General features: G+C 43.1%; 1 protein-coding gene across 2 annotated transcripts in view; it reads right to left on the bottom strand.

Annotated features, from left to right (window-relative positions):
* LOC117511364 (gastrula zinc finger protein XlCGF57.1-like) overlaps window positions 1–27,437 on the bottom strand; it is a 121,564-nt gene that overhangs the window by 46,876 nt on the left and 47,251 nt on the right. The window contains exons 1-2 of one of the 2 annotated variants that reach the window (XM_034171406.1): window positions 7,479–7,654; window positions 7,334–7,389 (exon numbers count right to left, since the gene is read on the bottom strand). The exons of the other annotated variant lie outside the window; for it this stretch is intronic. Of the exons in view, the coding sequence (XP_034027297.1) occupies window positions 7,334–7,389; window positions 7,479–7,591 (169 nt within the window). The 5' untranslated portion in view covers window positions 7,592–7,654. Of the gene's footprint in view, window positions 1–7,333; window positions 7,390–7,478; window positions 7,655–27,437 lie in introns of those variants that run through there. 2 annotated transcript variants of the gene reach the window in all.

The following is a 27,437-nucleotide window of genomic DNA, read 5'->3' as shown; positions in this document are numbered from 1 at the left end:
CATGTTATTAGTAAACGGAGCGTGGCCGCGGCCTCAACTTTACCTAAATTCTGGGTCTTTTAGTGAAGTTTAGGGCTAGTGGCCGGCGATCACCTTAGTATTTCTCTGTTTTTATTGTTGTTTAATGCTGGCAAATTATACAGTATTTTTTTGTCTTTCTGATGCCTGATTCTGTTTTTTCTCTCTGTTTAAGGTGCAGCTCCATCCAGAGATGGGACTTGTATTCGTGTTGGCGATCCTCCTGTCCTGTGCACCAACAGCATTTCTTGTATATTTGTCCGTGAATTGTTCTGTAATTTATGTCTGTATCATGGCCCAAGCAGAGGGTCACCCCTTTGAGTCTGGTCTGCTTGAGGTTTCTTCCTCAGGAGTTTTTCCTTACCACTGTTGCTCTGGGGGTTGATAAGGTTAGACCTTACCTGTGTGAAACGCTTTGAGGCAACTCTGTTGTGATTTGGCGCTATACAAATTAAAATAAATTGAAAAAAATTTAAATTAATTTTCCAAACTTTTATTTTGACATGACCTCCTCCCCCTCGTCCACCCCTACCTTCCCCCCCCCCCCCCCCCGTCTGCTGTCTACTCTTCACGGCAGATCAGGTCAGGAGTCAGCTTAAGAGAATAAAGAGCAAAAAGGCAGCAGGCCCAGACAAGATTAGCCCGTGGCTCCTCAAATCCTGCACAGATGAGCTGTGTGGGGTCATGGAGCAGGTCTTCAACCTGAGCCTGAAGCTGAGGATGGTGCAACACCTCTGGAAAATGTTATGTGTGGTCCCAGTGCCCAAAACACCGCACGCCAAGGACCTCAACAGCTTCAGGCCAGTGGCACTTACATCCCACCTGATGAAGACCCTCGACAGTGCCTCGTCCTGTGTCACCTCCGCTCCACGGTGAGCTCTGCTATGGACCCACAGCAGTTTGCTTACTGGCCTGGCATTGGCATGGAGGACGCCATCATCTCCCTGCTGCATCGCTCACTGTCCCACCTGGAGAGGCCCGGCAGCGCTGTGAGGATTCTCTACTTTGACTTCTCCAGCGCTTTCAACACCATCCAGCCGCGGCTCCTGAGGGACAAGCTGGTGATTGCAGGAGTGGACGAGGATCTGGCTGAGTGGGTCCTGGACTACCTCACAAACCAGCCCCAGTTTGTGAGGCCCAAGAACTGCGTGTCTGACCTCCTGACCTGCAATGTGGGGCCCCCCAGGGGATGGTCCTCGTGCCCTTCCTCTTCACTCTTTACACTGCAGACTTCAGACACAACATGGATAGCTGTGTCCTGCAGAAGTTCTCCGACGACTCCGCCCTCATTGGACTCATTATGGACGACGATGACGCGGAGTATAGAGGACTAACGCAGGACTTTGTGGACTGGTGTCAGAGGAACCACCTCCTCATCAACGTGGGGAAGACCAAGGAGATGGTGGTGGCCTTCAGACACCGCCCCACTACACTCCCCCCAGTGAACATCCAAGGAAGGGACATTGAGAGAGTGGACTCTTATAAGTACCTGGGTGTTCATCTGAACAACAAACTGGACTGGACTCATAACACGGACGCATTTTACAGGAAGGGTCAGAGCCTTGGTTAGAATATTGGCATTTTTGCAAATTTATTAAAATAGTGCAGCAGATAACTGAAAAAATGCTTAAAATGGTGATGCAAGCACCAAATCTGGCGGACATACTCCTTAGACATTACTCTTTTAAAAATGCAGAGTAGTCACATGAACTTTCAATAGGCGGCCAAGTAGGGGTCAATTAAAGAATTACACGGGGTCAAAATGAAAAGATGCTCCAATCATATTGAAAGCTATACCACATTATTTGTCTGATCATAAAGATTCCAAAAAGGTATAGTTTGGACTATCTGTGAATGAATGTTCTGGAGTTATGGGTTATTGTCTGACATTTCATAGGCTACATGTGAAAAATTTCTCAAGTTTTTTATAGAGAAAGTAGCCACTGTCAGACAGAATATTTTAAACTGTAACACAGTTTTTAATAGCCTTTACACTCTACCTGAACCATCTGCTGTTTTTAATAGTTTTGAGCCGGTTACTCTGACACTCCTCACTGAGGTTGTCCAGAGCATTAAACCCAGTTACTGCTCATTGGACACTATTCCAGGAAAGGTTTTTAAAGAGGTTTTTAACACTGTGGGTCCGAGCTTGCTCTCTTTTATTAATAGCTGCCTCAGCTCCGGGACAGTTCCAGCCCATTTTAAACATGCTGTAGTTAGGCCCAACCTAGATCCCTCAGTTTTATCTAATTTTAGACCAGTGTCAAATTTATCGTTTTTATCTAAGGTTTTAGAAAAAGTTGTTTTTAATCAGTTGCACAACTCTGTTTTAGATAAATTTCAGTCGGGTTTTAGATCTCGACATAGCACTGAGTCAGCTCTTTTAAAAGTACAAAATGACATTCTTTTATCGTTGGACTCTAAAAAACTTGTGCTGCTGGTGATGTTGGATCTAACAGCTGCGTTTGATACTGTGGACCATTCAATCCTCCTCACACGTCTGTCCCAGCAGGTTGGCCTCCGGGGAACTGTCTTGGAGTGGTGATGGTTAATGACTTCTCCTCCTCCACAGTTCCTCTGACCACTGGTGTGCCCCAGGGCAGTATCCTTGGACCGCTCTTGTTCTCTTTGTACATGCTTCCACTGAGTTCAGTCATCACCAAACACAATCTTCAGTTTCATTTTTATGCCGATGACCTCCAGATTTATATGCCAGTTGTGCCTAATAATACAAGTGCTTTGGACTCCATACATAGCTTTTTTAAGGATATTAAGGACTGGCTGGCTCAGAATTTTCTGCACCTTAATGAAGCCAAAACAGAGTGTATTCTGTTTGGATCAGATCTTGGCTCCCTGGCTCCTTATCGTAGGGCTGTGGTAAGGAACCTTGGTGTGCGGTCTGACGACTGTTGTGGTAAGAGCCAGTTTTTTCCAGCTGAGACTCCTGGGAAAAGTCAAACCCTTTTTAAGCCAAAAGGACCTTGAAAAGGCTATGCATGCTTTTATCAGCTCCCGGATTGACTATTGTAATGCACTTTATGTTGGTATCACTCAAGGCTCTCTAAACCGACTCCAACTGGTCCAGAATGCTGCTGCTCGCCTGTTGACCAAAACCAGGAAGCACAGCCACATCACTCCTGTACTTTACTCCCTGCACTGGCTTCCAGTCCATTTTAGAGTTGATTTTAAACTGTTAATGTTTGTTTTTAAAGCTGTAAATGGCATTGCACCTTCTTATTTATGTGACCTGTTAAAAACACACAACCCTGTCAGAGCCCTTCGGTCTGCTGACCAAAACTTTCTTGAGGTTCCCAGGTCCAGGTCCAAACAATGGGGTGACCGTTCTTTTGCAGTAGCAGGTCCTAAGTTGTGGAATGCATTACCTCCTGAACTGAGGTCCATTAATAGCTTGCCTCTGTTTAAAGCTAAGTTAAAAACATACTTGTTCAGGGCATCTTTTTGCACATAATTGCTTTGACACTTTTTTGTCTATTTTTATTCTATTTTGGATGCTCTTATTGTGTTTTATTGTGTTTTTTGTACTTTTTATTTTATCTCTAGCTGGTGCTATTGGAAAGCACTTTGGTTCAGTGAAAACTGTTGTAAAGTGCTATAGAAATAAAACTTGATTGATTGATTGATTGATTGATTGATTATGGGGTAAAAACAGCAAGAATGGTGACAAAGGTCAGTTTCAGTTTGTACAGGGGTCAAAAGTTAAAGTTGCTCCAATTTTGGTAAAACGTGATGCAAATTATTAGTTGAGTTAATATGGTTTTAAAAAGGAATAGTTTGCATTATGTGTCATGCTTAGTTATGTTACGGGGTAACATGATAACTAAGCATGACAACTAAACATTACAGCTTGGGACTCCGACGAGGGCGGTCGCATCTCCTCCACTCTCCCTTATCTCTCTGTCTCTGCCTTTAACTTTCAAGTCCCTACTCACCAGACGGTGAATTCCTCAAAACTATATTGGATTCTGGATCTATTGGACTGCTATTGGATTAACCATGGAATTGATCAACTGGTCTCTGAACGCTATTGACACCATTTTTTCTACAAGAAGGTCAGGACTCGGGAATCCTACCTGCCCAGATGGAACGTATCCTGTGGGCTATGTCCTCGACTCCTGGGGGTCTTGGCGTGTTGCATGCTTGGTGCCTTTCTCCGTGGAGGACGTTGAAGATTTATTTATTCGTCTTTGGTCTCATGGTAGTGGGGCTGGCACTTTTTGGCTTATGTGCTGCCCTGATCTACCGAAAAAGTGGCAAGACGGCGGCATCAAGAACCACGGGCCCTCGCTTGGCCGTCATGATTAACGAGGTTGGCAAGGCAGTGCATTCTCAGACTGCGATGACTACTGAACTCAGACGCAAAGTGGATGACACCCTGGAGCTGATGTGTGCCTTGCAGTTGAAGCTGAAGGTTTCGGAGGCCGGCGAATATTCTTAATTCATAATTTGGAATATTCCTAATTCACAATTGGTTTTGGTTTCGAGTGAAGCTTCGAAAAGTGTTTTTCACTGCTGTGAGCCATAATAAAGATCAAATTGCCCACTGTTTTTTCTCCTGAGGAATGTGGCCTTGGTGAGATATTCGGCTCTTCATATCTCAACCCACATAGACAATATCCATGGTAACGGACAGACTTCTGAAGCATGGTTCCACTCCCTTCCCCCTACCCCCTCCCTTCCCTGATCAACACCTCCCCTCTCCGGCGCCGTCAACGTCACTTTCCCAAGCTGGTTGACTGGCGGCGCGACTCAAGGTTGTAGCGGCTGTAACACACTCACATCGCCTCAATTGGGAAAACGGACTGTTCAAGTTTTAATGCACATAACAATGTCAAATGTATATGTGTTGTCTTAATTTCTAATGTGTGCCATTATTACCGTGAACAAGTAATAATTGTGGATTAATTGCGGTTTGTCTGAGGTATGTGAGTGTGCAAATGTCGTCATGACAATGATAAATAAAGCTATCTATCTATCTATCTATCTAACATATGTCACATGTCATAGAATCCAATGGACGCCGACATTTTAACCTTTTAACTACGTTTAACCTTTACTTTACAAACCAAGCACTCAACACAGTCAAAACTATTCCATTTATTAATCCTATTTTGACCCCTGTATAATTCTTCAATTGACCCCCACTTGGCCACCTGTTGAAAGTTCATGTGGCCACTCGGAATTTTTTAAAGAGTAATGTCTAAGGAGTATGTGTGTCAAATTTGGTGTTTGCATCACCATTTGAAGGATCCCTCAGTAAATATTCACTTATCTGCTGCACTAAAAGTAAAAAAACTTAGAAATCACGTGTCCATAAGTATTCAGAGCCTTTGCTCAATACTTTGTTGATGCACATTTGGCAGCAATTACAGCCCCAAGTCTTCTTGAATATGATGCCACAAGCTTGGTGCACCTATCTTTGGACTTTTTGGTCCATTCCTCTTTGCAGCACCTCTCAAGCTCCATCAGGTTGGATGTGGAGTGTCGGTGCACTTCTAATTTTGAAATATGCCATTTCCGTTCTAGACCTCTAACCTTATGCTTGAGGTCACACAAGTAATCATTGAACCAAGGTGACTGTGTTTTGGGGGAGCGCAGTTTTAACAAAGGTGGAGCAATCATGTCAAGTGTAGTTTGAGCGCTGAGTTTAAACTATCCACAAGACTGTCTACTGATTTGGCATTTTCCAAAAGTGAAGCTAAGATATCAGGCAGTCTAGCTTCAAGTTCAGTCGCAGTTGAGGAGTTGATGATAATTAAGGTTGTTGTTAAACTAAACACGGCAGCAAAACTGTAAACTTCATAAGTGAGTGATCACAGACCACTGATGTAAGAGGCATGATGTCAATATTCGTGACAACAACACCACGTGTGAGAACCAAATCCAGGGTGTTTCCACGAATGTGCGTCAAGTCCTGAATGCATTGCCGAAATCTTAATGCATCCACAATTTCCACAAATGATTTACAGAGGGGGGTGGCACGGTGTTTTAGTGGTTAGCACTGTTGCCTCACAGCGAGAAGGTTGTGGGTTCAATTCCCAGGGTCTTTCTGTGTGGAGTTTGCATGTTCTCCCCGTGTTTGTGTGGGTTTCCTCCGGGTGCTCCGGTTTCCTCCCGCATCCAAAGGCATGCGGGTTAGGTGGATTGGAATCTTTAAATTGTCCTTAGATGTGCATGTGGGTGTATCTGTGTTTGTTTGTCTGTTTGTGGCCCTGCGACAGACTGGCGTCCTGTCCTGGGTTTACCCCGCCTCATGCCCTATGACTGCTGGGATAGGCTCCAGCCCCCCGCGACCCTTAATTGGACTAAGCGGTAGAAGATGGATGGATGGATAGATTTGCAGAGGGGATCAGAAGTCTTTTTATATGAATGTTGAAGTCACCAATAATCAGAATGTTATCTGCACTAGTTGACAAGTTAGAGATGAACGCACCAAATTCATCTATGAATTCAGAATATGGGCCAGGAGGCCTATATACAGTGACAAAGTAATACAGCTGATTTTTATTCTTCTGACCTTGGCAATACATAATACCCTGAGCAAAGCAGAGAATCAGATGCTCAAACGAGATATATTTGTGACCCTCAACAGCTAATAAGCTAAAACTAGATTTATAAATAAGCGCAACACCCCCGTCTTGCTTCACATCACGAGGGACGTGACTAAATGTATATGCTGGTGGGCAAGCTGTTGTTTTAAGCCAGGTTACACATAACCCAATCATATCTAAGTGATGATCAATAATTAGATCATTAATCAACAATGATTTTGAGGACAGTGATCTTATGTTAATGAGATCCAGACTAAGGACCTCAGTGGGGTAGACAGATGCCTGGAAGTAGGTTTAGGTTTGAGACGTTCCACGAGAGTTGCAGGTAGCAGACACAAAATATTTGATATTGCTGAAACAACCAATGGGCCATCCTCAATTTCAACATTATCCAATGTATAAAGTGTATATTAATAAAAGCCTGATAAGGTTGATCAGAGAGTACTTCCTGTCACAACACCCTGAACTCACTCCATGTGCTTCTTTTCTCTCGCATTTCACTCTTTGATGATCACATTTTTCCACGGTCACTCAGTGGTTTGTATTCATGTGTACATCAGTGTTTATCGTTACGCTGATGTCTCCTTTAAACTAGAGCTTGACTTTGATTCCTCACTTATAGGCCACTTTGGATCAAAGCAGCAGTTATGTGAACGTAACAAAATTTAGTTCCACTGGATGGTGCCAATACAGCAACAAAACATGACTCCTCTTTAATCCTCCCACAAAAATAACTGAACAGTCACCTGTGGCCTCAGGTTTTTCTCTGCAGGTGTTTTCAGACTCGGAGCTCGATTCCGTCCTGTCACACAGAGACGAAGTTTGAATTCCAAAAGTTATCAGAAAACACGAGGCTCTGCTATAAAAACAGAATCAGAAGTTTGTACTTACAGACTGTTCTCCTGAGCGTGGACTCTGTCCATCTTTCTCTCATCAGGACTACGAAGAGGGAGAGAATGAAGACTCAGGATAAAGCAACATAAACTGGAACGTTTTTCTGACATAGAAACCAGAATAAGACTCACCTGGTTTTCAGCAGCTCTTCCACCTCTGGTGCATCGAGTGTCGTCTCACTGATGGTGAGGATGCTGAATGTTGCTTCTGCTACCTGAAAACATTTCACATCATTACTCAGTTTTCTCTCCAGACATTTAGAGCATGATGGCACGAGGGGTGAGCATTTAGCCTTTTTCCAAATGCTAGCGGAAGCCATTTCCTGTAACTTCAGCTTTACACCTTTATCTAAAATTACAAACTAAGACCTCGTCCACACAGAAATGGATATGATGATATTATTAATCAATTTCAAAAAGCGTTATGTAAACACGGCACTGTACCCCTAAATGTCCCTGTACCACGGACTGTAGTATACGAGGTCTATTAGAAAAGTATCCGACCTTATTATTTTTAAAAAAAAACCATATGGATTTGAATCACGTGTGATTACATCAGCCAAGCTTGAACCCTTGTGGGCATGCGTGAGTTTTTCTACGCCTGTCGGTGACGTCATTCGCCTGTGATCACGCCTTGTGGGAGGAGTGGTCCAGCCCCCTCGTCAGAATTCCTTTGTCTGAGAAGTTGCTGAGAGACTGGCGCTGTGCTTCATCAAACATTTTTTGAAAACTGTGATGCACATCCGATTGGACACCATTCGACAAATTAAGCTGGTTTTTGGTGAAAATTTTAACGGCTGATGAGAGATTTTGGATTGTTTCTATCGCTGTAAGGACTTCCCACGGAGCGGGGCGTCGCGCAGCGCTCCGAGGTGATGTCGTCATCCTGTTTCAAGCTGAAAATCTCCAAATTTAAGCCTCTGTTGACCCAGGACATCGTGAGAGAACAGAGAACTTTAAGAAGAGGTCAGAATCAGCAGTTTATCCGGACATTCCACTGTTAAAGGAGATTGTTTTTTAATAAAAGACGTGCGGATGGATTGGCGCGTCGGCTCACAGCCGGCGCGGCACGCGCGCCACAGAAAAAACACCTCCGTTGGAAGCCTTAAGGACAAGTTGGAACATGCCCTGCTGTTAAACAATTTCTCAGATACTCACTCAACTGAAAGCCACCAAAAGCCACCTGGATTTTACAAATAGTTATCAACACAGAGGGGCTTTTCCTGTGGCGGGCGTGCCGCGCCGGCTGCGAGCCGACGCGCCAATCCGTCCATACGTCTTTCATTAAAAAAATCTCCTTTAACAATGTCCGGATAAACTGCTGATTCCGACCTCTTCTGAAACTTCTCTGTTCTCTCACGACGTCCTGGGTCAACAGAGGCTTAAATTTGGAGGTTTTCAGCTTGAAACAGGATGACAACGTGGCCTCGGAGCGCTGCGCGACATCCCGCTCCGTGGGAAGTCCTTACAGCAATAGAAACAATCCAAAATCTCTCATCAGCCGTTAAAATTTTCATCAAAAACCAGCTTAATTTCTCGAATGGTGTCCACTCGGATGTGCCTCACAGTTTTCAAAAAAATTTTGATGAAGCACAGTGCCAGTCTCTCAGCAACTTCTCAGACAATGAAAATCCAACGAGGGGGCTGGACTCCTTCCACAAGGCGTGCTCACAGGCGAATGACATCACCAACAGGCGTGAAAAAACTCACGCATGCGCACAAAGGTTCAAGCTTGGCTGACATAAAAACATATAAATCAAATCCATATAGTTTTTTTTTTAAAATAAAATGGTCGAATTCTTTTCTAATAGACCTCGTATACTCCAGGCCTGTATGTGGAGCTGTCACACTCCCACAAAAAAACGTTAAATGCATGTTGAAACAATCTGAAGCTCGCTGATGTTCATCCTGAGAAACTGAGCTCCTCAAAAAATGTTGGGCCTGCTGAAAATTTTCAATGCATGCCAGTGTGTGTCTCACATGTCTGTCACATGCTGGACATAAGTTGTAGGTAAGTTATGTGGTTGTTGGCACACGTTTCTTGTAATTTACTCGTAAGTCTAAATCCGTCCATTAATGCTGGTTACTGATTGGCTGAAAGCTGCGTCCTCGTGCAGACAGACTGTTAATAAATAAATCTGACCTGTTTGCTTCTGTCCAATTCACCATCACAGACTGACATGAATCCACATAAAGCTCCTGATTTTTGAAGAAGACCTCAGAAAATACTTTAATGTGCGGCTGAAAACATTATTGTTTTACCAAGTCCCTCAGTGGTTTTTCTGCTACAGTTGTGTTTTTCATGTCGGTGTAACAGTTTAGCAAAGACAGGCAACATTCCAACATTCCACTCTTGGAATTAACTCTAAAATGAGTTTAGACTGAAAGAGCTAGTGCTTCTTAACACTTTTAAATCACTCTTGATGTATCTGACCTGTAGATGTTTTATCTGATTGTTTTATCTCCTTCAAGTGTCTGGTTTCTATGTAAATGTAACTGTGTGTGTAACTCTGCCTCTTGGCCAGGACACTCTTGAAAAAGAGATTCTTAATCTCAGTGAGTTTTATTCTGATTAAATAAAGGTGATTTTTTAATAATTTATTTGTATGTTACTGCTGCAAATAAGTATTTGAACACCTGTGAAAATCAATGTTAATATTTGGTACAGTAGCCTTTGTTTGCAATTACAGAGGTCAAACGTTTCCTGTAGTTTTTCACCAGGTTTTCACACACTGCAGCAGGGATTTTGGTCCACTCCTCCAAACAGATCTTCTCTAGGTCTTTCAGGTTTGGAGTTTCAGCTCCCTCCAAAGATTTTCTATTGAGTTCAGGTCTGGAGACTGGCCAGGCCACTCAGGACCTTGAAATGCTTCTTACGGAGCCCCTCCTTAGTTGTCCTGGCTGTGTGTTTGGGGTCATTGTCATGCTGAAGACCCAGCCATGACCCATCTTCAATGCTCTTATTGAGTGAAGGAGGTGGTTGTTGTCATACCCCCTGATGAGACATGCGTCACGCCATGGCTCATAATAGCTGCCCATTTAAACATATTTGGTAGTGCCAAAACTGTGGATGACACTGTTTGTTTTACTTTTACAAAAGCTTCCTCAGCATCTTTGTTCCATTCCAACACGGTTGACATTGAAATATCATCCTTGTACATCAAATCAGAAAGTGGACTAGTCAATTCTGCATAGCAGGGAATCCATGCCCTGCAGTAATTAGTCAGTCCAAAAAATGACATCATCTGCTTTTTGGTTTGTGGTTTTGGAGCGTGCAAAATTGCTTCCTTCCTGTCAGACAGGATTGTGCGCCCTGTGGCTGATAATTCATGTCCTAAATATTTTACTTTATCCCTACACAACTGAACTTTGTTTTTACTCACTTTGTGGCCATTATCAAATAAGAAACATAATAATGCTACTGTGTCAGTTATGCAGTTTTCTCGTGTGTCAGAGGCAATCAAATGTCATCAACATACACTAATAGTTGGCTATCTGCCGGTGGAACAAAATTAGCTAAACATGCTGACATGACTTGAGAATAAATAGTTGGGCTCTCTGCGTAACCCTGCGGTAATCTGGTGAATGTATATCGTTGTCCTTTAAAGGTAAAAGCAAACCAGAATTGACTATCTGGGTGTACTGGTACGGAAAAAAAAAAAAATGCATTACTGATATCTATTACAGAAAAACAACTAGAATTTAATCTCAATGAGCTTAACAGTGTGTGCGGATCTGGTACACATGGAGCTCTTTTTACTACAGCAGCATTTACTGCCTGCAGATCTTGAATCATTCTCCATCCCACTGAGGGCGGAGCCTTTTTTTACAGGAAATATGGGTGTGTTACATGGTGAATCTGGACATGGCACTATTACTCCTGCTGTTAATAAATTCTCTATTACTGGCCTGATTCCTTCAATTGCATCAGGTTTCAATGGATACTGTCTTACACATGGTCTGTATTCTGTTTTTGGTCTTATAACTACAGGTTGTGCATTTTTTTATCAGTCCTACGTCTGAAGGACCTGTTGTCCACAATCCTGATGGTACAGAAGAGAGAAGATCGTCCTCTTCAGGACTCAACTGAAACACTCAGGATTGTGAAGTGGACACATCAATCTGTGTTCCAGCTGTCAGCACCAATGGGACATTAACTGGCACTTTATACAATTTAGTTGATGGACTGAACTCCGTTCGTGGTCCAACTCTGCTCCAATCAGTGGCTGACAAAGCTGTTATGACTGTCAGTCCCAATTCTTGCCATTCTGTCAAATATGGTTTACAAAGTGACACATGTAATGGCATACCTGTGAATCTCAATTTTAAAACATCTTCAGTGGCACCTGTTACTGTTATGACAGCTGTTGAGTTGCCATCATGAATCAAATCGGTCATTATCAGCTTCACAGGTGAAATATTTTTCAATTTGTTTTCATACACTGGTGTTCCTGGCAATATGCCACTATGGACTCTAAATACACTCAAATCTGCATCTAAACTCTATCCATGGTTCTCCTTCTTTCTGAGTTGTCCTGGTAATTTCAGTATAATTTATCTTTGGTCCTAACACTCCTTTTGCACGTGTAATCGTAGCTTCCACTCTTGTTTTCAAGACTAGATCATCATGTGTCAGTGGTACGCCTTGTTGATCTGCAGGATTCCAGTCTCCACGTACCTGACTCCATTTAGGGCCACATGCTTTCATCCACACCTGTTGGACTTCAGGTCCATTAAGGTAGTAAGATGTTCTAATGTTTTCTATATCCTGCATAAATCCCTCAATGTCGACATGTGGCGATGGTATCATGTCGACTGCTGCTTTGATATCATCAGCATTCCATGTCCGATAAACGAGCATGGTTGGTAGCTGTCCTGCTGTTTCTGCACGAGGATTTGGTACTTCTATCATAGGATAGGCACCTCCCTGGTCACTGTGTTCCACCATGGGAGGGGCTGTAGGCACTTTTGCTTGACTGCGTGTTTGTGGTTTTTCTGGTTTTTCTCTTTTTACCTTAGGTTTTACTGCCAAATCATACTGTGGTGGCAATACATCGTCATCCTCTGGTAGAGGAGATAAAGGTCTCTTTGCCACCGACGGTCCAGCCGGCGGTGGTTGTTGAGGCTGTTCTGGTTCTCTGTGCTGAATTATCACATCTTCTTCTGCCTTACCTACAGCTTTCTTTTTTCTTGCTTTCTCTAATCGTCGCTTCTCTGCTCCCTTCTGTCTGTTCTCTGCTTCTTCCTCCCAAAATGCCACTAAATCTGCCCCTACTTTCTGCATCTTTTTCTCATCACCTTTATGTTGCTGTTCTAACTCCTTCTTCAGCTTCTGTATACTGATCAGGTTCAGTCGTCCGTCAAAGTCATGTTTATTAATCCAGGTCTCCAATTTTTTGTTGTTTTTTGGATTTTTTGCTTCCATAAATTTCCAGTCGTCAGTTGATAAATTTTCCTTATTTATAGACGTCTTACCCCCCATTTTTATTATCCCTTGTTATAATTTGGACTTCAGACGGGGGCACACCTAGGGTGTTCTAAATCTGAAGTTTTCACACTTTCTTTGGACGTGACAATTAATTTGCCGTCGTGTGGTTGATTCCTTTCACCTCCCCGTAGGAAGCGGAATCACTTGCCTCTGCTTCCACACGCACGGTTGTCACTAACGTTGTCCAAAGTATTACACACACACAGTTTTCACACAGTTATTTACACTTGCGCAAAACACTATTTACACATAGAAACACTCCTAATAATCGTACGCGTATTCTTATGCCAGGGGAGCTCACCCTCCTGTGAAATTTAACTAATGTCCTGCATTAGGGGACTCCGCCGTCCCTGCCAAATTTAACTACTTTTTACAGTGCACGTATTTCTACCCGGGATTTCCTTTACGTATTAAAACAGAGGAGTCCGTATCCTCCTTCCGGAATTTAACTACTTGCGTCCCTCGCAACCGTAGAGGAGTCCGCCCTCCTTACAGAGTTTAACTGCTTTGCATTAACAGACGATTCTGTATCATCGCTTGCGGAATTTAACTGTTTATGTGATCTGATCACCACTCACTCAGTACTATTTACAAAGAAATTCTACTCACTGACTCGACTTCCTGTCTGTCTTCTTCGGGAAAATCTCGTCAACCAGACGATGCCAACGGTGGTCGACAATTGCAGACACGATCAATCGATCGGACCTTGGCCAAGGATTTACGTCTGGACTTGACGACCTCCGCTGGACACCTCCGGTATTGTTGAGATCCCGGACGAGCCCCCAGTCAATGTTGGGTATTTTCTCCTCCAAACATTTTTAAACCTTTAACAAGACAAACAGAGTCAAGAAACACCAGTGAGACAGAAAGTCAAATATTACGCGCGGAGTGCGGCCAGGCTGTACACCAAGGCTACACTAAAGTCTGGCCTGCTTTTCCGCTCTTTTTATTAAGAGACGCCCTCATCACATAAACAAGAAACTTGTCCTAAGGGTGGGGGTAATGACGCAAGACAAGTTTCTTCCCATAACATAAACGCATACGTCAAGTGCAGCTGTAAGGAAGAACACTTCAGGTCAGCACATCTCGTTCGTCTGTTGCAGTTATCAGCTGTTTTGCATCTGCCTGGAACACTAAGCATCACAATCAGTCAAAATTCAACCTTCAGTTCTTTTACTCCCAGTCGTTAGCGGCTACGAAAACAAAGTTATGTTATAACAATAAGTACATCCAGTCCTTCATTCCCAGTTCAGATTGACCCCAGAGTGCTAAAACAAAATTGAATTCTCAGGATTGCATTAAGACAGGTGCAAAACAGCACATCTCCGTTCTCATGAGAAAGAAGACAAAGCTAAAACAAGGTTGAATAACACGTACGTTCTCAGGGTGAAGTGCAAAACAGCACAACACCGTTCTCATGAGAAAGAAGACAAAGCTACAAATGTTTAACAGTGATAACATATATATATATATATATATATATATATAAAATCCTTAACAGTGGTTTGACAAAATCTTGCAATACATGACCCCATCCATCCTCCCTTCAATACGGTGCAGTCGTCCTGTCCCCTTTGCAGAAGAGCACCCCCAGAGTATGATGTTTCCACCCCCATGCTTCACGGTTGGATGGTTTTCTTGGGATCGTTCTCATCCTCTAGTAAGAGACAATAACATTCAGTCATAAAAAAAAACTAATTACATCATTTTAGCCAAAGCATGATCAAGTTTCAGGCAGCAGATTCTTTAAAATATGCTTAAAATTTCCTATCGACACAAAGGTGCTCAGTTTTAATGCCTTTTGAATCTCCTTCCAGTCTTTTGCTGTAGCATAAGTAAAGGATAGTTCTCCATATTTTGATTTGATTTTAGGTACATTAAGCAAGAGGAGTTGGGCTGAGCGTGTACTATAAGGTCGAGACAGACCTAACAGACATTTAAACACATACCAGTGGAACTTCCTTCGGTTTTGTAAAGATGACCAGTTAACAGTAGAATACAGATTATAATGGTGCGTACGAACAGAGGAATTTGTTATAAAACGTAGGCAGAGTGGTACAGAACATCAAGCTTATGCAAAGAAGACTTAGGAGCTAATCTGTAGATTATGTCCCCATAGTCAAATATGCATGTTTGTCATAAGGACCAATATTTTCCGAGCAGAGGAGGTAAAAGACGAATGTATGCAATAAAGAAAGGCAAGTTTAGACTTGATTTTTGATTTTAACTGATCGATGTGCTGCGAAAATGAGAGACAACAGTCCAGCCAGGTAACCATATATTTGTATTCAGAAACTTGCTCAATCATAGTGCCATTTAGTGTGGTAATGTCACGGACTGGCACCTCCCTACATAGCTAACCTAATTAAACCCTACATACCGGCCCAGGCTTTGCATTCTCAGGGTGCAGGACCACCTTAGTGTCCCTAGGGTGAATAAGAAGTCTGTGGGTCACAGAGCTTTCTCTTATTGTGTCCCTGTTCTGTGGAATGATCTCCCTGCATCAATAAAACAGTCAGATTCTGTGTAGACTTTCAAGTCCAGACTTAAGACGCACTTGTTTTCCCTTTCGTATGGCTAGCATACTGGCATAGTATGTTACAATGCTTTTTACTCATTTAAATTCATTTTATTAGTAAACGGAGCGTGCTGCAGCCTCAACTTTAGCTAAAGTCTGGGTCTGTTAGTGAAGTTTAAGGCTAGTGGCCGGTGATCACCTTAGTATTTCTTCTGTTTTTCTTGCTGCTTAAGCCCCTTTCACACCGGGGCTGGTCCCAGTTGCTCCCTATTGCGCCATGACGACGCTGAAAAAACTGCGCTGTTTGGAATTAATTGCCGGTTAATTACTGTGTCGGCTTGCACCCGATGACATCTCGTTGCGCTGCGAGTTTTGCTGCCAGGTGCTGCCAGTTGCTCCCCCTCACTCTAAACTTTAAATAGCCTCATTTTCTGCCTCTCATCCAGTCTGTTTTCGGAACACAGTACACACACCTCGCTGCCCTTGGAAGTAGTGAACTGTTTTTGCAGAAACAGATCATGTCGTTTTATAGTCTTCATGTAAAAGCTGCACTTCTGCAGCATCTGAATGCCCTGAGAGCATTAGTTGATGCCGTGGCAGAATCAGAGCGCTTGAGAGAAGAAGAGGAACACAGAAGGAGGCAAAAAAAAAAAAAAAAAAACTGCAGCAGAGGAAACGCCAGCGAGTTAAAAATACTCGATAAAAGTTCCAAAACAATACAGTCCAGCGAGACAAAAATCTGACAAAAATCAATAACGGTGTACTACACGCACAATCCAACGTTATGCAGCAATGTGTGATCACGAAATGGCACCGAGTAGCGTGGTCTTTCAAGGGTGTGGCTTCGAGTCATGCCGGGTAACTCCTCTTTGCCCCGAGTTATGCCTCTTTGCCCCCGCTTGCGCTGGAACCACTTCCTTTCTGCGTCGAGCAGAGGACGCCAAAAAAATTAAACAGGTTTAATTTTTCGACGCCCGACTTGCTTCCTCCTTTGTGCCCCTCGCGCTGTTGTGGCGCTGAGCTGCATCGTCTCGGCACCGAGTTGCTTCTGCGTGGCATCGCACGGCGCAACTGGGAGCAACCGGGAGCAGCCCCGGTGTGAAAGGGGCTTTAATGCTGACAAATTATACTGTACAACCCCTGGCAATAATTATGGAATCACCGGCCTCGGAGGATGTTCATTCAGTTGTTTAATTTTGTAGAAAAAAAAAGCAGATCACAGACATGACACAAAACTAAAGTCATTTCAAATGGCAACTTTCTGGCTTTAAGAAACACTATAAGAAATCAGGAAAAAAATTGTGGCAGTCAGTAACGGTTACTTTTTTAGACCAAGCAGAGGGAAAAAAATATGGGCTCACTCAATTCTGAGGAATAAATTATGGAATCATTCTGTAAATTTTCATCCCCAAAACTAACACCTGCATCAAATCAGACCGGCTCATTGGGCTACATCTAAGAAGGAGTGATCACACCTTGGAGAGCTGTTGCACCAAGTGGACTGACATGAATCATGGCTCCAACACGAGAGATGTCAATTGAAACAAAGGAGAGGATTATCAAACTCTTAAAAGAGGGTAAATCATCACGCAATGTTGCAAACGATGTTGGTTGTTCACAGTCAGCTGTGTCTAAACTCTGGACCAAATACAAACAACATGGGAAGGTTGTTAAAGGCAAACATACTGGTAGACCAAGGAAGACATCAAAGCATTAACACAGAAAACTTAAAGCAATATGTCTCAAAAATCGAAAATGCACAACAAAACAAATGAGGAACGAATGGGAGGAAACTGGAGTCAATGTCTGTGACTGAACTGTAAGAAACCGCCTAAAGGAAATGGGATTTACATACAGAAAAGCTAAATGAAAGTCATCATTAACACCTAAACAGAAAAAAACAAGGTTACAATGGGCTAAGGAAAAGCAATCGTGGACTGTGGATGACTGGATGAAAGTCATATTCAGTGATGAATGTCGAATCTGCATTGGGCAAGGTGATGATGCTGGAACTTTTGTTTGGTGCCGTTCCAATGAGATTTATAAAGATGACTGCCTGAAGAGAACATGTAAATTTCCACAGTCATTGATGATATGGGGCTGCATGTCAGGTAAAGGCACTGGGGAGATGGCTGTCATTACATCATCAATAAATGCACAAGTTTACGTTGATATTTTGGACACTTTTCTTATCCCATCAATTGAAAGGATGTTTGGGGATGATGAAATCATTTTTCAAGATGATAATGCATCTTGCCATAGAGCAAAAACTGTGAAAACATTCCTTGCAAAAAGACACATAGGGTCAATGGCATGGCCTGCAAATAGTCCGGATCTTAATCCAATTGAAAATCTTTGGTGGAAGTTGAAGAAAATGGTCCATGACAAGGCTCCAACCTGCAAAGCTGATCTGGCAACAGCAATCAGAGAACGTTGGAGCCAGATTGATGAAGAGTACTATTTGTCACTCATTAAGTCCATGCCTCAGAGACTGCAAGCTGTTATAAAAGCCAGAGGTGGTGCAACAAAATACTAGTGATGTGTTGGAGCGTTCTTTTGTTTTTCATGATTCCATAATTTTTTCCTCAGAATTGAGTGATTCCATATTTTTTTCCCTCTGCTTGGTCTAAAAAAGTAACCGTTACTGACTACAACAACTTTTTTCCTGATTTCTTATAGTGGGCAGCATGGTGGCTTAGTGGTTAGCACTGTTGCCTCACAGTGAGAAGGTTGTGGGTTCAATTCCCGTGGCCTTTCTGTGTGGAGTTTGCATGTTCTCCCCGTGTTTGCGTGGGTTTCCTCCGGGTGCTCCCGTTTCCTCCCACATCCAAAGACATGCGGGTTAGGTGGATTGGAATCTTTAAAATTGTCCGTAGGTGTGTGTGTGGGTGTGTCTGTTTGTCTATTTGTGGCCCTGTGACAGACTGGCGTCCTGTCCTGGGTGTACCCCGCCTCGCGCTCTATGACTGCTGGGATAGGCTCCAGCCCCCCACGACCCTTAATTGGACTAAGCGGTAGAAGATGGATGGATGGATGGATTTCTTATAGTGTTTCTTAAAGACAGAAAGTTGCCATTTGAAATGACTTTAGTTTTGTGTCATGTCTGTGATCTGCTTTTTTTCTACAAAATTAAACAACTGAATGAACATCCTCTGAGGCCGGTGATTCCATAATTTTTGCCAGGGGTTGTATTTGTCTTTCTGATACTTGATTCTGCTTTTTTTCTTTTCTCTCTGTTTGAGGTGCGGCTCCATCCAGAGATGGGTGTGGTATCTCTCAAAAATTCTTGAAAGGGTAGTTGTAAAACAGCTAACTGATCATCTGCAGAGGAATGGTCTATTTGAAGAGTTTCAGTCAGGTTTTAGAATTCATCATAGTACAGAAACAGCATTAGTGAAGGTTACAAATGATCTTCTTATGGCCTCAGACAGTGGACTCATCTCTGTGCTTGTTCTGTTAGACCTGAGTGCTGCTTTTGATACTGTTGACCATAAAATTTTATGACAGAGATTAGAGCATGCCATAGGTATTAAAGGCACTGCGTTGCGGTGGTTTGAATCATATTTGTCTAATAGATTACAATTTGTTCATGTAAATGGGGAATCTTCTTCACAGACTAAAGTTAATTATGGAGTTCCACAAGGTTCTGTGCTAGGACCAATTTTATTCACTTTATACATGCTTCCCTTAGGCAGTATTATTAGACGGTATTGCTTAAATTTTCATTGTTACGCAGATGATACCCAGCTTTATCTATCCATGAAGCCAGAGGACACACACCAATTAGCTAAACTGCAGGATTGTCTTACAGACATAAAGACATGGATGACCTCTAATTTCCTGCTTTTAAACTCAGATAAAACTGAAGTTATTGTACTTGGCCCCACAAATCTTAGAAACATGGTGTCTAACCAGATCCTTACTCTGGATGGCATTACCCTGAGCTCTAGTAATACTGTGAGAAATCTTGGAGTCATTTTTGATCAGGATATGTCATTCAAAGCGCATATTAAACAAATATGTAGGACTGCTTTTTTGCATTTACGCAATATCTCTAAAATCAGAAAGGTCTTGTCTCAGAGTGATGCTGAAAAACTAATTCATGCATTTATTTCCTCTAGGCTGGACTATTGTAATTCATTATTATCAGGTTGTCCTAAAAGTTCCCTAAAAAGCCTTCAGTTAATTCAAAATGCTGCAGCTAGAGTACTGACGGGGACTAGAAGGAGAGAGCATATCTCACCCATATTGGCCTCTCTTCATTGGCTTCCTGTTAATTCTAGAATAGAATTTAAAATTCTTCTTCTTACTTATAAGGTTTTGAATAATCAGGTCCCATCTTATCTTAGGGACCTCGTAGTACCATATCACCCCAATAGAGCGCTTCGCTCTCAGACTGCAGGCATACTTGTAGTTCCTAGGGTTTGTAAGAGTAGAATGGGAGGCAGAGCCTTCAGCTTTCAGGCTCCTCTCCTGTGGAACCAGCTCCCAATTCAGATCAGGGAGACAGACACCCTCTCTACTTTTAAGATTAGGCTTAAAACTTTCCTTTTTGCTAAAGCTTATAGTTAGGGCTGGATCAGGTGACCCTGAACCATCCCTTAGTTATGCTGCTATAGACGTAGACTGCTGGGGGGTTCCCATGATGCACTGTTTCTTTATCTTTTTGCTCTGTATGCACCACTCTGCATTTAATCATTAGTGATCAATCTCTGCTCCCCTCCACAGCATGTCTTTTTCCTGGTTCTCTCCCTCAGCCCCAACCAGTCCCGGCAGGGGACTGCCCCTCCCTGAGCCTGGTTCTGCTGGAGGTTTCTTCCTGTTAGGGGGGGGGTTCCTTTCCACTGTGGCCGGGTGCTTGCTCACGGGGGGTCGTTTTGACCGTTGGGGTTTTACATAATTATTGTATGGCCTTGCCTTACAATATAAAGCGCCTTGGGGCAACTGTTTGTTGTGATTTGGCGCTATATAAAAAAATTGATTGATTGATTGTATCTGTTCCAGAAACCGTCCTGTGCACCAGCAACATTTCCTGTATGTTTGTTTTGTGAATTGTTCTGTAATTTGTGTCTGTATCATGGCCCAAGCAGAGGGTCACCCCTTTGAGTCTGGTCTGCTTGAGGTTTCTTCCTCAGAGGGAGTTTTTTCTTACCACTGTTGCTCTGGGGGTTAGTAAGGTTAGACCTTACTTGTGTGAAGCACCTTGAGGCAACTTTGTTGTCAAGGTGTGACAGTACCTTTAGATGAAGAGTGTCTGTACTAATCATCTCAAACAGACTTACAGTGTATCTAAAATGAAGTAGTGTGTTGCTGTGTTTTGGTCCACTCACTGCTGTGCACCTTGCTGGTGAAGTGAAAGGATGCACACTAAGTGAATCAATTCAAAAACACCTTTATCATGCTGATTCTGACCGGATTTGATCAGAGTTTTTGTCAACAGGGTGAACAGCAGATTTATCAATGTAGCTTTAGTGGAAAAGCTGCACTCACAGCCCAGTTTTTCACAGGCAGACACACAGTGAGGAAAATAAGTATTTGAACACCCTGCAGTTTTGCAAGTTCTCCCACTTAGAAATCATGGAGGGGTCTGAAATTTTCATCTAAAGCCTGGTTCACAGGGCAGGATTTTAAAATTATCTTTAGGTTTCCAAAACCTGAGCGACCACACAGGTGAAGATAAAAAAATCATGGATCTAACAGGTTTGGTTGTACAGTGTGTGGTGTTCAGCCACACGGTGAGGACAACACCACCACACACAAACAGATTTCACACACCAACATTCACAGCTCAGACAGGAAATCTTGCAAAATCTCTTGAGATTAAATGTGACTTCAGAGTAAACAAGCGGAAGTACTTTGTGGACTATTTAAAACAGGGGGAAAAAAACAACGCAAAAAGAAAAAGAAAAGGTGTTCTTTAAAGGAGTGGAGACAGCACGACCACTGGACTTTCTGCTAAGTGAGAACAGCTGTTTTGATTTTATTTTCCCCTCCGTGCGTCCGTCACCTCGCTTTCTGATTGGCTGCACGTCACATTCAGCAGGCTGCTCGTTTGTGGTCAGAGGACACGACACACGCTGCGATATCGGACCAAAAAAATCCAACATGTTGAATATCTCAAATTTGCGTTTGGAGCGCTCTGAACACACCACATACGGCAGGAATATCTGATAAGATTATCTTTAGCGTCATCACGATTGTCAGAGCATCCTTAATATTGTTAGAAGGGGAATATCGAGTCCGAAATCAACCAAATTATCCTACTGTGTGAACCCGGCCTTAGGTGCATGTCCACTGTGAGAGACGGAATCTAAAAAAAAAAAAAATAAATAAAAAAAAATCCGGAAATCACAATGTATGATTTTTTTTTTAATAATTTATTTGTATGTTACTGCTGCAAATGAGTATTTGAACACCTACCAACCAGCAAGAATTCTGTCTCTCACAGACATGTTAATTTTTCTTTAAGAAGCCCTCTTATTCTGCACTCTTTACCTGTATTAATTGCACCTGTTTGAACTTGTTACCTGTATAAAAGACACCTGTTCACACACTCAATCAATCACACTCCAACCTGTCCACCATAGCCAAGACCAAAGAGCTGTCTAAGGACACCAGGGACAAAACTGTAGACCTGCACAAGGCTGGGATGGACTACAGGACAACAGGCAAGCAGCTTGGTAGAAGACAACAACTGTTAGGGATAGGTATTGATAAGATTTTATCGATATCGATGCCATTATCGATTCCGCTTATCAATCTGATTCCTTATCGATACCCCTTGTGAATTTTCTGTGTACTAAAAGTAGGCTTTACAGATTTTCTATGTCAACAACATTTTAAATTGGTCACTGGATCCTTAATCTCTGGACATAAATAAAAATAAATAAAATCTGTAGTTTTTGTCAAAAGCATTTCCTTTCAGACATTTTGGTATGAATGTCTCTCTGTACCTCTGAGCTGAGCTCAGCCGGCTGATGCACGTTAGCGCAGGACGTCTCATTTTGGGAGGAAAAAAATGTTTTGATTGATTGCAGTTTGTTTGTATTACGTTTGGAAAGAGGTGTCAATTGATTTAAATGGCGTTTCGCTTTAAATTTATTAATTCCGACTGGACTCTATCGTTCTAACTTGACTCGGCAGAGAGCTGCGCAGAGTTTGGAGCTGTGTGAACAGAACAGAGGACGATTCTTGCGTCTTTCTCCAACAAAACAGGAGTTCCAGTTAGTGACTTTAATCCGCACAAAAGTGACTCACGATTGACATATTCAGAGATGAAAGCGGTGAAAAACAAAAAAAAAAAGCTGAAACCCAAAATTACCCCCCAACACCACCCGTACAAAAATGTTTTAATTCTAGAATCTCTGAAATGCAATCTGGGACTATTCCAGACAATAAACTGCAGTGAGTGAAGCATCCATTTAGTGAGAAAAAACCCCCAGCTTTCCTTATTCAAAATTCATTCCAGTAGTATTCTGCTCTTACTAGGATGCAGCAGTTTTCTAGTTTGGCAGACAGTTCTGGAGGAAATCACTGAAGAAATTAACACTTTGAAAATATGGTTTGACCAAAACAAATTGTCATTAAACTAAACTGTTTTGTTTCATCAGGTTCTTTTTGTCTCTTTCTCTAAAATTGTATTGTAGCATTATTAGTTATTATGAGTTATTATTATTATTATTATTATTGTTGTCCATCCATCCATTTTCTTCCACTTTTCTGAGGTCGGGTCGCGGGGGCAGCAGCTCAAGCAAAGCCGCCCAGACCTTCCGATCCACACACACACCTCCCACAGTTCCTCTGGGGGAACTCCAAGGTGTTCCCAAGCCAGCTGAGAGACGTAGTCCCTCCAGCGTGATCTGGGTCTCCCCCGGGGCCTCCTCCCGGTGGGACGTGCCTGGAACACCTCTCCAGCGAGGCGTCCAGGGGGCATCCGGAAATGATGTCCGAGCCACCTCAGCTGGCTCCTTTCGACGTGGAGGCAGAACGGCTCGACTCCGAGCTCCTCCCGAGTGACCAAGCTCCTCACCCTATCTCTAAGGGAGCGCCCAGCTACCCTATGGAGGAAACTCATCTCGGCCACTTGTACTCGCAGTATTGTTCTTTCGGTCATGAGCCAAATCTCATGACCATACGTGAGGGTCGGAACGGAGATCGATCGGTAAATCGAGATCTTTTCCCCCCTACTCAGCTCTCTCTTCATCACGACGGTCCGATACAGCGACCGCATCACTGCAGACACTGCACCGATCCGTCTGTCGATCTCACACTCTATCCATCCCTCACTCGTGAGCAAGACCCCGAGATACTTAAACTCCTCCACTTGAGGCAAGGACACCCCACTGACCTGAAGAGGGCAAGGCACCTTTTTCCGGTCGAGAACCATGGCCTCGGATTTGGAGGTGCTGATCTTCATCCCAGATGCCTCACACTCGGCTGCAAACTGCCCCAGTGCACGCTGAAGGTCCTGATGTGACAAAGCCAACAGGACCATGTCATCTGCAAGCAGCAGAGATGAGATTCTGTGGTTCCCAAACCGGACCCCCTCTACACCCTGGCTGCGCCTAGAAATTCTATCCATAAAGGTAATGAACAGAACCGGTGACAAAGAGCAGCCCTGGCAGAGGCCAGCATGCACTGGAAACAGGTTTGACTTACTACCGGCAATGCGAACCAAGCACCTGCTGTACAGGGAGCAGACAGCCCTTAGCAAAGGACCCCGGACCCTGTACTCCCGGAGCACCACCCACAGGGCGCCTCAAGGGACACGGTCAAACGCCTTCTCCAGATCCACTGGTTGGGCAAACTCCCATCAAATCAAATCAATTTTATTTATACAGCGCCAAATCACAACAAACAGTTGCCCCAAGGTGCTTTATATTGTAAGGCGAAAAGCATACAATAATTACAGAAAAACCCCAACGGTCAAAACCGTTGGGGTTTGGGTTTGGGGTTGCCTATGAGCAAGCACTTGGCGACAGTGGGAAGGAAAAACTCCCTTTTAACAGGAAGAAACCTCCAGCAGAACCAGGCTCAGGGAGGGGCAGTCTTCTGCTGGGACTGGTTGGGGCTGAGGGAGAGAATCAGGAAAAAGACATGCTGTGGAAGAGAGCAGAGATCAATCACTAATGAATAAATGCAGAGTGGTGCATACAGAGCAAAAAGAGGTGAATAAAAAGAAACACTCAGTGCATCATGGGAACCCCCCAGCAGTCTAAGTCTATAGCAGCATAACTAAGGGATGGTTCAGGGTCACCTGATCCAACCCTAACTATAAGCTTTAGCAAAAAGGAAAGTTTTAAGCCTAATCTTAAAAGTAGAGAGTGTGTCTGTCTCCCTGATCCGAATTGGGAGCTGGTTCCACAGGAGAGGAGCCTGAAAGCTGAAGGCTCTGCCTCCCATTCTACTCTTACAAACCCTAGGAACTACAAGTAAGACTGCAGTCTGAGAGCGAAGCGCTCTATTGGGGTGATATGGTACTATGAGGTCCCTAAGATAAGATGGGACCTGATTAGTCTAAACCTTATAAGTAAGAAGAAGAATTTTAAATTCTATTTTGAATTAACAGGGAGCCAATGAAGAGAGGCCAATATGGGTGAGATATGCTCTCTCCTTCTAGTCCCTGTCAGTACTCTAGCTGCAGCATTTTGAATTAACTTAATTAAGGCTTTTCAGGGAACTTTTAGGACAACCTGACAATAATGAATTACAATAGTCCAGCCTAGAAGAAATAAATACATGAATTAGTTTTTCAGCATCACTCTGAGACAAGACCTTTCTGATTTTAGAGATATTGCGCGAATGCAAAAAAGCAGTCCTACATATTTGTTTAATATGCGCTTTGACGGACATATCCTGATCAAAAATGACTTCAAGATTTCTCACAGTATTATTGGAGGTCAGGGTAATGCCATCCAGAGTAAGGATCTGGTTAGACACCATGTTTCTAAGATTTGTGGGGCCAAGTACAATAACTTCAGTTTTATCTGAATTTAAAAGCAGGAAATTAGAGGTCATCCATGTCTTTATGTCTGTAAGATGGCTGCGCCCGGTCCTCCTCCTGCAGGATATGGCTGGCTGTGCTGCCCTGTTTACACATCCCACCACCCATCTGCATAACGAGGTTCGGCCTGCACGTCCCTGGATTCCTGATGGATGTGCCTGGACTTCGGGTTCATCTTGGCTCTCTGTGTGTACATCCACAGAACAACGTCGGTCCTGCTGGTACAGCTGGGCATCACGTGATCATGGGAGATGTCTGCAGGCAGTCCCGTTGCGCCCCGTCGGCTCAACGGATTCGTTAACGCTGAGTCGGATCGGACTACTGAATGCCCGCTCCATAGCAAATAAAGCGCTCTCTATTAATGAGCTTTTCGTCAGGAGAAACCTGGATTTTCTTTACCTCACAGAAACGTGGCAGAGGGAAAATGAGTTCATTCATTTAAATGAGCTCTGTCCTGTGGGTTGCTTGGCTGTTGGGAAGCCCCGCCCCTGCCGCCGTGGTGGAGGACTGGCTGCGGTGTACCGGGACAGGTACACATGCAGACTCACGAGTGCAGAACACGCCCCCTCTTTTGAGGCGCTTATGATGGAAGTTGGTTCCTCGAATAAATTTTATTGCATATTGATTTATCGCCCTCCAGGTCATGCTGGGACTTTTCTTAAGGATTTTACTGATTTTTTAACATCTATAATTTGTCTGGAAAAGGTTTTGATTATTGGTGATTTTAATTTACACATTGATGATGACACTTCCAGCCCAGCTAGGGAACTTATATCAATGGTTGAGGCTTTTAATTTTAAGCAGTACGTGTCAGGCCCCACCCACACTAAAGGTCACACTTTGGATTTAGTTTTTGCATTGGGCTTGCATACTGCCAATGTGTGTGTGGAGGATGTTTTTCTGAGTGACCATTGCTGTGTTTTCTTTGATCTGATGGCCCCACCTGAGCCTAGATCAGTACTTACTAGGGTGGAGAGGAGGATTATCACAGACGCAGTCGCTATGCAGTTCTGTGATAAATTTGACCCTTTACTTTTTAGTGAATTTACTGAAATTGATGGGTTTATGCACTGTTTTAACAGCCATTGTGCTATTATTTTGGATCAGATAGCACCGCTTAAAGCTAATAAGGTTTCCTGTGGCCGATTCTGTCCTTGGATCAATGATGCGATTATGAATCAAAGGAGATTATGTCGCCAGATTGAACGTTTATGGAAATCAACAAAATTGGAGGTCCACAGGCTACATTTAAGAGATCTAATATCCTCCTTAAATAAGATGTTAGAGGAGGCCAGGGAAAGCTATTTTTCTCGGCTGATTGCCTCAAATAAGAGAAATCCCAAAGTGCTCTTTGACACAATCAGCTCTATTGTGTCACCTGCTGCTGCTGTAACTCCTGTTCTTCCTAAAACAAGTAGTGATGAGTTCCTTAATTTCTTCATTGACAAAGTCAGAGTCATAAAAGATAGTTTGCTGCTCTCATTGCCCTCTTGTTGTGATTCCCGGTATTTGGGACCTCCCACTCAATGCTGGACCTCTTTTAAGCTTGTTACAATTGAGGACATTCTATCTGTCATTAACATAATGAAACCAACCTCTGGTATTTTGGATGTAGTTCCTTTTAGATTGTTTATGAATGTTTTTGACTCTATTGGGCCTTGTATTGTTAAAATTTTCAATATGTCCTTGTCGACTGGTGTGTTTCCTTGTTCTTTTAAACATGCTGTTGTGGAACCACGGCTAAAGAAAGCAGGATTGGACTCTATGGAACTGAAGAACTTTAGGCCAATATCAAAGACCCCATTTTTGGCTAAAGTCTTGGAAAAGGTGGTCTGTGTCCAACTTAAATCATTTTTGCAGACCAACAACATCTATGACACATTTCAGTCCGGATACCGTGAGTTTCATTCCACTGAAACTGCCCTGTTGAAGGTGGCTAGTGACATTA

The sequence above is a fragment of the Thalassophryne amazonica genome, chromosome 5 (genome assembly GCF_902500255.1).
Source record: "Thalassophryne amazonica chromosome 5, fThaAma1.1, whole genome shotgun sequence".
NCBI lineage: Eukaryota > Metazoa > Chordata > Actinopteri > Batrachoidiformes > Batrachoididae > Thalassophryne > Thalassophryne amazonica.
This window is presented reverse-complemented; position numbering and strand designations above follow the sequence as displayed.